This window comes from Larimichthys crocea, chromosome II, assembly GCF_000972845.2.
Source record: "Larimichthys crocea isolate SSNF chromosome II, L_crocea_2.0, whole genome shotgun sequence".
NCBI classification, from domain to species: Eukaryota; Metazoa; Chordata; class Actinopteri; family Sciaenidae; genus Larimichthys; species Larimichthys crocea.
This window is the reverse complement of record NC_040012.1, coordinates 13,266,026-13,278,516: the sequence shown is the minus strand read 5'-3', so window position 1 is coordinate 13,278,516 and position 12,491 is coordinate 13,266,026. Positions and strand designations below refer to the sequence as shown.

General features: G+C 43.3%; 1 protein-coding gene across 9 annotated transcripts in view; it reads left to right on the top strand.

The window, feature by feature from the left end:
* kmt2cb (lysine (K)-specific methyltransferase 2Cb) overlaps positions 1–12,182 on the top strand; it is a 62,793-nt gene extending 50,611 nt beyond the window's left edge. For 8 of the 9 annotated variants that reach the window (XM_027290132.1, XM_027290119.1, XM_027290137.1 and 5 more), the window contains 18 exons: positions 506–2,305; positions 2,565–2,756; positions 3,737–3,901; positions 4,010–4,139; positions 4,293–4,440; positions 4,603–4,787; positions 4,919–5,055; positions 5,431–5,719; positions 6,236–6,375; positions 6,942–7,052; positions 7,195–8,311; positions 8,405–8,541; positions 8,665–8,807; positions 8,898–9,072; positions 9,181–9,297; positions 9,418–9,491; positions 10,754–10,862; positions 10,984–12,182. In XM_027290132.1, the coding sequence (XP_027145933.1) occupies positions 506–2,305; positions 2,565–2,756; positions 3,737–3,901; positions 4,010–4,139; positions 4,293–4,440; positions 4,603–4,787; positions 4,919–5,055; positions 5,431–5,719; positions 6,236–6,375; positions 6,942–7,052; positions 7,195–8,311; positions 8,405–8,541; positions 8,665–8,807; positions 8,898–9,072; positions 9,181–9,297; positions 9,418–9,491; positions 10,754–10,862; positions 10,984–11,076 (5,262 nt within the window). In that variant the 3' untranslated portion in view covers positions 11,077–12,182. The remainder of the gene's footprint in view (positions 1–505; positions 2,306–2,564; positions 2,757–3,736; positions 3,902–4,009; positions 4,140–4,292; positions 4,441–4,602; positions 4,788–4,918; positions 5,056–5,430; positions 5,720–6,235; positions 6,376–6,941; positions 7,053–7,194; positions 8,312–8,404; positions 8,542–8,664; positions 8,808–8,897; positions 9,073–9,180; positions 9,298–9,417; positions 9,492–10,753; positions 10,863–10,983) is intronic. The other variant, XM_027290125.1, reaches the window with a different exon arrangement.
* The last annotated feature ends 309 nt before the right edge of the window (positions 12,183–12,491 follow it).

Below are 12,491 nucleotides of genomic sequence, written 5' to 3'. Positions count from 1 at the left end.
AACTGTCATTGGTGTAAAAGTAAGATGCAGACAAAGCCAAGATTCTGTCTTTGACTGTATCATGCCTTTTGTAGCCTGACCTAATTTGTATTAAATAATTGGTCTAATTGATCTAACAGATAGCATAGGGTATGCATTGAAAGATATGCATCTAGGTATTTTCTTTCTGAGCAGAAAGGAAAAATATCCAAACAAACCGAAGATTTCAAAACACACAGCCTTGTGTCTACATCGCACCTGTCAACCTGCTTTGACTCTCTAAAAAAGGAACTAAAACAAATGCCCCTGGCTGATTATACTTTTCAATTCCTGCTTTAAAGTTAAATTCCTCAGTTACTGCTTGACAGTAAAATATTTATTTTTTTATTTATTTTTATTTCTTCCCTTGGGTAATCCCCTGTCTTCATGAATTTGTCTTTTTGCTTGCAATACATCATTTCTTTTGTAATTTTCATAGAGACCATAAATTGCATTTTTTGTAAATATGTCTCATGTTATGTTTCAGATCCGCAAGCAACAGAAGGAGCATGCTGAACTGATAGAGGAGTACCGAGTGAAACAGCAGCAAAACAATATGACACCCATAATGCCTGGGATGCACCCAATGCCAGGCCCTGCTGGCATGGTCCCCAGTGGACCCCCTATGGTCCCCGGTGGACCCCCTATGGTCCCCGGTGGACCCCCAATTGTCCCCGGTGGGCCACCAATGGTCCCCGGTGGGCCACCTATGGTCCCCGGTGGGCCACCTATGGTCCCTGGTGGGCCACCGATGGTCCCCAGTGGACCACCAATAGGCCCCAGTGGGCCACCGATGGTCCAGCCTCCAATGAACCCTATGATGCAGATGCCACTTCATCCTGGCCAGCCAAATGCCCCTCAGTGTATACCCAACCCACCACCTGGTTGGCATCCTGGTGGTGGACCAGGAATGCCACCTATAATGCCCCCCCAGGTACCTGTAGTAAATCCAGGCCAACCTCATCAGATGGCAATAGGTAACATACCTCAGCACGCACAAATGCCTGTGGATCCCCAGGCAACACCAGCTCCACCAGGTGGTCCAAAACCCATGCAGGCAGGTGGTGTGAAGTTTGATGACAACAACCCATTCAGTGAAGGCTTCCAGGAGCGCGAGAGGAGGGAGAGGCTTCGGGAGCAGCAGGAGAGACAGCGGGTGCAGCTAATGCAGGAAGTTGAACGACAGAGAGCCCTGAAACACCGTATGGAAATGGAGCAGCAAGGGATGATGGGCCCAGACGGGAACATGGCACCGCTCGCTCAGATGCCTTTTTTTAATGCAGAGCTGCCACAGGACTTCATGCAGCCACAGAGGCCTCCTCTGCAACAACAGCAACAACTTGGACCAATGTTCCCCCAGCAGCAGGGCATGCAGCCTGGTATGGGCTCACCACCAGGGACGTTTATGCAAGGTGAAAGGAGAGCCATGATGGGCAATGGAATGATGCCCCGTGACATGGGGCCTAGCTTTGGGTCTGATAATCTTCCCCTACAAGCACCTAACTTTCCCCAGGGTCAGCCCAGACCTCGTCAGTTCAGTGGACCAGGAATGATGCTTCAGATGCCAGGAGAGGGTCCACCATTTGGAAGTGACTCAGCTACACCTCTGCCATCAAACTTTCCGGGCTCGGGTCAGTCTCTAATCCAACTTTACTCCAACATCATCCCAGATGAGAAAGGGAAAAAGAAGAGGAACCGCAAGAAGAAGAAAGATGACGATGCAGATTCAGTCAAGACACCTTCAACTCCACACTCAGACCTTACAGCCCCTCTCACACCATGTGTGTCAGACACCTCCTCAACTCCAACAAGAAACACCCATCTCTTCGGTGACCAGGACTTGTCAAGGTCCCCCTTACTGGGATCTTCTACCCCCAGTCACTCAGAGCTGGAGAGGCAGCTTTCTGGTGGCCAGTCCGGACATACTGGTCACTTATCAGACACAGCAAGAACCCAGGCTCAGGAACATGACAGGATCCTTAACAACATAAAGCTGGAGCAGACTGATGTCAGCGAGTGTCATGGGCCACGAGACGGGCACATGGGCTCAGAAATGAGCTCTGTGAAGGAAGAGGGTAACAAAGGGAGTGTGTCTCCCTTCCCCACAGGGCAAAGTCCAAACAAGGGGGAGGCTGGCAATGAACTATTAAAACACCTTCTGAAGAACAAGAGCACACCTCCACCTGGATTTTCCCAACAGAGGTCAGAGGAGAGCATGCGCTCAGAGGAGGAGGATCCCACAGACTGCAAATCCCTGCTGAGGCAAAGCTCCATGGACAGCAACGGGGTCAGTCATTGTGTTAGTCATACAGTTAGAGCGCTACGGGGGTGATCAGCATAGTGAGTCATAGACATGCTAAGTGATTCAGATGGGAGGCGCATCATAACTAAATTAGAATGAGTCATAGCTGTCAGGTTGTTGAATGACTCAGTTGTGTGTTTAAAAACACTTAACTTGAAGCCAAACTGCTGTTCAAGCAATGAGAACATTATTTATGCTTCTTTTTTTATTTTTTATTAATGTGTCAACTTTTTCTCATCTCCAGGCATATTCCGATGGCATCCCAGACTTTCCTGGACCTCTGCTCCCTGAACAGGAGAAGAAGAAAGGGAGGAACAAAAGGGCTCCGAAAGGAGGGGAGAAACCTGCCTCTCGCTACAAGAAGAGGAAGAAGGAAGGGGACGAGAGGCAACTGATGCACTCTGGTCCTGACAGTGTGATGACTCAAATCAAACAGGTAAGATTGATTTTTAGCACCCTTATAACATGCTCCTAAAATTGGTTGGAGCTGCACCACTTCCTGTCTTTGGGAACAAAGGATGGTGGAAAGATTGTAGCTTGAGATCTGAATGCTTTATTCAGAGTTTTACAGTATTAATTACTGCCAGAATAGAAAATTGTCTCCACCGAGTGCACAGACACTTATTTCACATATCATAAGCATATTACTGTAATTAGGCACACACACAGTTGCACACACAGGTATTAGAAGCTGTTATTATTCGGGAGAATGGAAGAGGATTCATGATTATATTGCAAGTCCCTCATTGATTGAGGCTTATTGATTTAAACTTTATGAAGCTGACTCGCTCATTAGAAATACAGTATAATAACATCTCATCATCACAGCAGAACTAGATGAGCAGGTACTGTAGTGTGCTAGTTTCTCACGAGTATTTCATGAATTTGGCTATAACTGTGTGGCTCTCTGCCCCCATTTACCTGCATTGTTCTGTCATTTACAGCGAGGTAGATAACTGGACCAGAGACTTTATTCTTCCAGTATTCAAACTCGAGGCCTCATTCTTAGAGATACCAACTGAGACATGATTTAGCTACATCCACGGTTTCTTTATTTGAGTTATTTAGAGGAGGTCAAATGAATATGTAATGAAACCCTAAACGGCAAACTCTGAATTGCTAATGCTTGTTAGCTTAACAACTAAAGGTTTATTTGATTTTTTTTTTTTTTTTTTTTAAACAAAAAAAAAACTTGCAACTGCTGCATTACTGTAAAAAGATAACTGTGACTTCTTCTTCTGCTGATCATTCAAACAAGGAAACATTTACACATTCTGCAGAGTAAAATTATGTTACACGTCATTTCATCCAAGATAAATGATTCTGGGTGTGCTAGGTTGATAATATACTTTCTCATTTGTTCTGATTTCATTCCTCTCCCCTCCCCTGGTTCTGTTTTTTTTTTTTCTGACACAGCAGCTCTCCCTGCTGCCCCTCATGGAGCCATTGATCGGGGTCAACTTTGCCCATTTCGCTCCCTATGGCAGCGGCCAGCTTAATGGAGAGAACCTCCTGTCTGGTACCTTTGGCAGCGCTTCACTTGATGGAGTCTCAGACTACTACTCCCAACTGGCCTATAAGGTGAGATGTGCTTACTTTACTAAGTCGGAGCCGTGTAAACAGTGTGATGCGTGTTAAGTGTGTCTGGAGCATGATGTGCTGACATTGCATCGGTTCTGATTACTACAGCAGAGTAACCTGAGCAATCCACCGACACCACCTGCGTCTCTTCCTCCCACCCCGCCACCTGTGAACCGCCAGAAAATGATCAATGGATTTGCCACAACAGAAGAGCTTGCCAGCAAAGCTGCTGCCATGGGTAAACATTCATGAAGATGTGTCAAAATGTCACATTTAACCCCCTAATGCCCCACACTGCCATCTAAAGGAATATTACACAAATCAGATATGCAGTATTTCTCATCACAGGCATGCATGTTTTAATAAATATTGTGCTCCTGTTTTCATATAGTGTCCAAAGGCCTGGTCCCAAAGCCACTACATGTCCCATTTAGGACTGAGGAAGATCTACTAGCCCGGGCCATCGCACAAGGACCCAAAACTGTGGATGTTCCAGCCTCCCTCCCCACCCCTCCTCACAACAACCAGGAGGAGCTCAGGTAACATATACATAACAGTATCAGTCATTTGGAGGGCTACTGCATCACTTACAGCTGTCATAACATTTGATTGTGTTGAGTGTTCATGTAATCATGTTACTTTCATCATTTTGCACCGCACAGCCTTGACTGAGTCTCTTTCTCTCCATTAAATGTTAACAGTAATAGAGGACAGGAGCCTTGTAAGGACAGGGACACACCTGACAGTTTTGTTCCATCCTCCTCTCCTGAGAGTGTGGTTGGCATGGAGATCAGTCGCTACCCAGATCTGTCTCTGGTAAAGGAAGAACCACCATCCCCCTGCTTGTCTCCTGTCCTGCCCATGCTTCCTGCACCTGCTGGGAAAGGTAAAGACACACCTCCAGCATAAATAATCAACACTTAATCATAATTTATTGGATTTATTGGAACACATGCCTCCAGCATGTCTTAACAGCGTGGCAGATTTTTATGAATGTTCTCCATTTTCTTTGTCTAGGGTCAGAAATCAAACTGCAGGATATCAAAACGGAGCCTTCTGCAATGTTTTTCGGCTCCCCCTTTGGCCCCGTGTCGAATGATTCCAAACAAGGGCTGGTGTCTGTAGCTATCACACTGAGACCAGCTGCAGCAGAGGTAGGAATACTTGACTTTATGGTGAATTTCTGTGAAAACATCGTACATCGAGTGCTGTCTGTCTGTAACATCGAGTTAAAAATGAACAAAATCTGGGCAGTCAGTGAGGGATGAGATGATAGCTGCTCGAAACTTGTGTTCTGCCAAACTTTATCATGGTTATTGCAAATGATGTTTGTTTTTTTTATTAATTTTTACACATTGTTTTACAGCCTTTCATATCTTATTCATTCTTGCATACATGCAACATAATAATTCAGTTTTTTGAATACATTTTACTAGTCTGTCCAGTCTTGTTAGAACTGCCCCTGATAGTTTTGATGAAAGATTTAATTAACTAACACGTTCACTGTTTACGTTTGTTTGTTTTCTCAGAACATCACAGGTGTAGTGGCAGCCATTTCAGACCTACTGTGTGTTAAGATCCCCAGTAGCTACGAGGTGAGCAGCACCCCAGACAGGGGATCTCTATCTATACTCAGCGGTACAAGGGTGGGCCCCCATGGCATGGAGTCTCGGCCTCCCATGCTCTTCCAAGGACAAGGAGACAATGGTGGGCTTCTCGGACGTCCGGGGCAAATGATAAGGCCGGCTGGAGCTCAGGCGATGATGATGCAGCAGCAGCAGCAGGCCCATCATTTCCGTTTCCATCCCAACAGCCCAGGTGAGGGAATAAAACTAAATTAAACATGAGTGTCTCTGACTCCCCCAAGTACTGTAATACAGCCTGTAATTGAAATGTCATGTCTGATTTAAGCTAAACATAATGGCTTTCAGTGCAAAGCAGCAACGTAATCACAGTATGCGATTGTTTATCCTTGAACGTCCACAGGAGCAATTATCTTTCTTAACAGTATTTACAAACTGCCATTTTGTCTTGCATATCATTATTAGTCTGGGGCTGAGCGTATAGCTCAGGTGCTGACAGGCATCCTTATTGATTTCACTGATTCTCTCAGCTAATGAAAGAGTCAATTATTTTTTAGGACACTGTGGCAAACAAACTTCTGCTTATTGCTGTAAAAACATAATGAGTGTTGTTGTTTTGGACAAGGGAACACTCAGTCCAAGGCCAGTCGCCTCACTTATCTTGTCTTTCTTTTACTTCTGAAATAGTTTTATTATCTGAGCTAAAATGTACTTCACTTTATTTTTAAAAACATTTTCTCTGTTGCTGCAGGTGCAGCTCTCGCCCGAGGACATGACCAGAAGACCCCCGCCAGCCCTGGATGTAAACCTCACTGGTGCTGCCACTGTAAGGTGGTAGTTCTGGGAAATGGAGTGCAGAAATCCATCAAAGATCTTCCCGCTCACATGAAGGTACCAAATTAATTAGACTTAAATACAACACGTTGAAGAAGTTAGGGTGGTATTTTAAGTAGGCAGGCCAACTTTTAGCTGTAACGCTTTGATGTTAAAAATGTGATTCTGAGACTAATAAAGTATGTCATGTTTTAAACGGATACCTGTTCGTAAAAAAATCTTCTCTGCCAACCAACTATGGATCCTTTCATCATCGATTTCACAGTTGGGGGAGGCTAGATGAGTCATGACTGGATGCCCAGACTTACTTTAGAGCATATACTTTTCAGCCTGAGGGGCCATGCACAACTTTATATACGCAGAGCGCCGCAGTAATTCTACTATATCCTCTGATTATGTAAATCCTGCCTGCTGGAGTTGAATCCATTTCAGATCAATTAGTGGGTTAAACAGCAATACCCTATGACTCCAGTCTTCAGAGTATTTTGGTAATTTAAATATTGTATGTGTTTGATGTTTATTTCATAGCTTCTTTTAACGTCAGTTGAGCTTAGGCAGTTCACATTGGCCAGGGTTACTCATTCTGTATTCAGTCTGTTAAAACTACTGATTTCTTTCATTAGCAATCTGAAGGCCGTTTGAAATCCGAAGAAGACCTGGTCTTCTGCAGTCACAGCTGTTTCCTTCTCTACTGTTCATCACCACTGCAATCCAGATCAACCACAGAAACTAAGGTTTGTAGCACTGTAACACAGAGAAAGACCACTAAATGAAATGTACATAATATGACTTCATATTATATTATATATATTATATATAATATGACTTTTGTTTTTTTTTTTGCTGGGCGTCATGGATCTCGTCTTATCTTTTCAGGAATCCGTGTCTCTTCTCCCTGCCTCGGAGCAAACAGAGAGCCTGAATAAGATTCTGCACCAGTACAGCAACAACATGTCATCACTGGATGTTCACTGCCTGGCCCAGCTTCAGCCCAAACAGTCTCCCCCCTCTACTCCTCCTATTCCCTTCCCCACAGCAGGTGAGACATCCAAGACAGAGGCCAAGTCTGATGCTATCAAAGTGACAGTGAAGCTGAAGGCCCGGCCAAGGTCTCATGACGGCTGGCATCAGGGGAAGAGACAGAAAGGACTCCGCTGGAGGAAGTGGACCGTCCAGGTGGTGGTGCCAAGAGGGAATTCCCAACTCCCTGATGAGGATAAGATTGATGAGCTCCTGAAGAAACTCGGGGCCTCCCTGCGCCCTCCTGCCTTACTCCGGGACCAGAGGCGGTGCTGTTTCTGCCACCAGTTTGGAGACGGGATCACTGATGGGCCTGCTAGGCTTCTTAATCTAGACCTTGATGTATGGGTTCACCTAAACTGTGCCCTGTGGTCAACCGAGGTGTACGAGACGCAGGCTGGCGCCCTCATCAACGTCGAGCTTGCACTGCGTCGCGGCCAAACAGTACGCTGTGCTTACTGCCAACAGACTGGAGCCACCAGTGGCTGCCACCGCCTGCGCTGTACCAACGTCTACCATTTCACCTGCGCTCTGCAAGCTCAGTGCACCTTCTTCAAGGACAAGACCATGCTTTGTCATGCCCATAGGCCCCGGGGAACAGCTGGACAAGCACTGGAGCATGAGCTGCGTTGCTTCGCCGTCTTCCGTCGTGTCTACGTTCAAAGAGACGAAGTACGTCAGATTGCCACCGCTGTGCGGCAGCCCGAGTTAGGCTACACCTTTCGAGTCGGCAGCCTGGTGTCGCATGCAATTGGCCAACTAACCCCTCTACAAATCGCGACCTTCCATTCCCCAACGGCGATCTTTCCAGTTGGCTATGAGGCTTGCCGCATCTACTGGAGCATGCGCCACGGCAACCGCCGTTGCCGCTACGTCTGTTCTGTTGAGGACCGAGAAGGACTGCCCGAGTTTACCATCAGAGTCATCGAACAGGGCTACCAAGACCTGGTCCTGACTGACGCCTCTGCTAAAGGTTTGTCCTTGATTCTGTACTCTGAAAATGACTTTAAACACACATTTCTGTTCAGTTTTTAACCATCACCTGTTCTTGTCCCACTGATATTAGGAGTGTGGGATAAGGTTCTGGGTCCTGTTGCTGAGAAAAGAACTGAATCAGGAACTCTAAAGCTCTTCCCCATTTACCTGAAAGGAGAGGACTTGTTTGGACTCACAGTCCCTGCAGTCACAAAGATCACTGAATCGGTTTGTAGCTGCTGTTTGTGGTTTTACTCCGATGAAATTATATTAAATTAAAATAAAGCTGTAGAGCATATTCTGAAGAGGATGCATGATATAACCCTTTTTTTTTTTTTTTTTTAATTCCAGCTCCCAGGAGTGGAGGCGTGTGTCAGGTACTCATTCCGTTATGGACGCAACCCTCTCGTAGAGTTGCCTCTTATGTTCAACCCAGCTGGCTGTGCCCGAGCCCAGCCAAAAACCAGCTCTCCTTGCCCTTCACTGGTGATAAGGTAACTGTGACCAAAGCTTACTTCTTTTGTTTTGTTTTCTAATTTGATTAACATTTGTTTTTAATATTTTTGTTGTTTCTCAACATAAAGGCCACAACCACAGGTTGTTTCCAGCAGCAGTGCAAGGTCTAACCAGAATGTAGCTCAAGGAGAAGGTGGTGCCCCCCATAGCAAGCCTCCAGTAGTGCACCCGAGGTCTTCTCAGTACCGCTGGATGAAGAGTGAGTGGAGAGCCAACGTCTATCTGGCCCGCTCCCGTATCCAGGTCAGTGTTAACGTGACTTATTTGATTTATTTCTCATTTTTGACAGAGTAAGGCTGGGACGTTTTCTGTGGACATGATGAATATCTGCTTTGAATACTGTGTTCACAGGGCCTGGGGCTGTTTGCTGCCAGAGACATTGAAAAACAAACTATGATGATTGAGTACAATGGAACCATCCTCCGAAATGAGGTTGCCATCAGCAAGGAGAAGATCTACAGATCTCAGGTAAATGTCTGTTTTTAATTATTCATTTATAATGAAATTCTTTTTAGTTAAAAATTTCTTTTGTGAGAAGTTACGTTTGCAAGAACAAACAGCAAGTAAATAATCCTCTTACCCCGACAGAACCGAGCAGTGTTCATGTTCCGCATCGACAGCGAACATGTTGTTGATGCCACTCGAACTGGAGGGCTAGCAAGGTACTGTGAGATTTTAATTGGTTATTTGACGACATTATTTTTTGTTCTTAATTAGACCAGATGTTTTTAAATGTGGATGATCTAAATATAAAGTGTTTTCTTAATGGGCATGTGTAATAGTGAGAAACATCTGTGTCATCTTTTGTTAAAATAAGAATATGATAATCATAATAAAATATAGTCAAGGTTTGGTTGTTCAAACTGGAAAAACAAAGACAGAATAAATAAAGGATTAGCTTTTCAAACATGGCAACCCATTCGTTTCAGTGAAACTGCTGACTCAGCCTTTAAATATTCGGTGCTGGACATATCGGTTCAAAGCGTGATGATACTTTTTCAACTGATGTTTGTGGGATAAAGTCTGTCATGGTCCTGCAGCTCTTGTCTTTCATCTTTTAATAAAAACACTGGATACTGTTTCCAGGGTGGCATCACTTTCACTCTGCTACGCCAACATCGCCTCACAGCCCGGCACTCTTCCTGGAGCCATAAATTACAAGCAGGCCCAGTGTGTAAGATTTAGGGAGCTTTATTTAGAGCTAGAAATCAACTCAAATGAGCATAACTGCGTTTTAATGAGTGTATAATCACCTAAAAAATAATATTTATGTTTGGGACCTTTCTACAGACATAGCAGGTCCTCTTCCACGTTGAACCGGCGAGTTTTTAAAGAACTTTGCTGATTTTCGACCAGCTTTTTATTATTACAGTGTAGGTAGTATATGCTAATACACAATTATGCAAATGTATGCCAGATGACGCAAAATAGAAATTCAAATATGAATCAAGATTATGTCACTGCATTGTCTGTTTCTTGCCTCAGATGTTTTCAGAAACCTTAGAACTCTTTAGCTGTAAACAATAAAATGGCTGCCATTTTCCCCTGCTTGAAAACAGAAAAGACCAAGAACTGCCCAACTTCGCAGTACGTCATCCACCAGCCAGAACATTTATTGGTCTGTTGCAGCCCAGTGCATTCTAGTTCTTGTAGGATTTATACCTTTCTAAGTGCCACAGTCTATTTTCTCTGACCATGTAGCACCAATTTCAAAAATGTTTGTCTCGTCTTGCCCAGTTTTATGAAAAGGTGAAATTCCTCTTTGATTTGTGTAAACGTGCCCATTAACAAAACAATTTCCAGTTTTTTGAAATTCAGATCCAAGAAAATGATTTTTAAACGTAAACTGAATGTACCATTACTTCATAGTACTGCATATCATGTTGTGTAATCTGAAATAAATCTCTTTCTTTTTGTTTTCCAGATATATCAACCACTCTTGTGGCCCAAACTGTGTTGCTGAGGTGGTCACATTTGAAAGGGGTTACAAAATCATCATCAGCTGCATTCGCAGAATTGAAAAAGGAGAGGAGGTGGATATCTTTTCTTTGTTTAGACTTCTTACACACGCAGTTGAATGAACATACGTGTCCAAAGTGTAAATGTGATGTTCAGACACTGACGTTTCCTTTTTTTTTTTTTTTTCTCCCCCAGCTGTGTTTCGACTACCAGTTTGACACTGCGGAGGGTCAGCACAAGATCGCTTGCCACTGTGGAGCTCCCGAATGCAGGAAGTGGATTAACTGAGGAAACACAAAAAACAACAAATCTAAATGCATTCCTTGCTTATATAGTGTGGATGCTGCACAGAGGGGGAAAAAAAAGGCTTCACACTAAAAAAAAAAAGAAAAATGAAAAAAAAAAGTCGTTTTATGAATGAGCAGAAGGCCTGAACCCTTTGGAGAGATGACTGAATTTATGTTGTTGGTTCATCAAGAGCAAGGAAAACAACTGGGCGGAGGAAGGGAAATGTAACACAGTAGCAGGATGTGACTTGTGCCATATGTGGGAGGCTCTGTTGTATGAGATGCCTCTGTTTGTCTGTCTGTATGTATCCGTGTGTTTGGTGTACATGGGGTGCGGAATCCACCAGCGAATGAGAAAGCACTGTGCAGGGTGCGGCCTTATTGCTTACTAAGGGCAGGCCCTTTTGTTTCATACTGTTAATGTATACCGTATGACTAAATGTAGACATCACTGAATGAGGAATGTACAGCAATGAATACTGCGAAGGGAATATTAACTTGCACTAAAAAAAAGAAAATAAACAAAAAAAACACAGACACACACACACACACACACACGAAAACTTTTAAAATACTTGATTCCATGAGTCAGTTTTATCATAGGTCTCTGTCATGTGATTTGTGTGGAATTCGAGAGGTTTTGTATTTATTACTGAGTGAATGAATTTTATTCTCAAAATGATGAGATTGAGTTAAAGAAGGCTAGATTGCTATTGTTTTTGAAGATTGAGGAAGACATGCTGTTACTTTTGTATAAATGTACATAAAGAAAACTATAGGAATAACCGACCAAATACTACCTTAACCTTCTTGATGTTTGGGTGTTTTTAAATTGTTTTTGTTCTGTTTGTCATTGAAATTTATTTAAGATGGACGTTATTTCAGTTTGAGAGTATATATTATGATTATTCTGTACAGAATTTGTAATATAACCACAATAATTCACAAAGTATTTTTGTTGTATTAAAAGTAAGGTATTGTAGCGTAGTGTTTTGTGACTTACACATACTTTGACCACTCAAAAAAGAAATATTTTTGTTGACTAACGTAACAAGTTATCGGTTACAGAATCGAGAGAGGGGGAAAAAAGCAAAAACAAAAAAAAAAGACTCTTCAAATAGTAAGAGATCAGTGTGATCTGTTTGCTGTTAATCAGGTTTGATTTTAAAGAACTGTGAATTAGGTTTTGAAACCCAAAAACAACTTTTTAACTTTTTAACACAGATAGGAACACCAACATGTATTTACCTGTTTTTGTTTTTACATTTCTTTTAAAATAAAGGTGCAAAACGTCTAATGATGATGTGAGTTAGACGAACCAGTGTGTGACAGAAAGAATCGTATGGCGAACTATTTGGAAACCATGAGGTTGTTCTACCTTTTTAGACAGAAATGGCATTCTCCTTAATCAGAAAT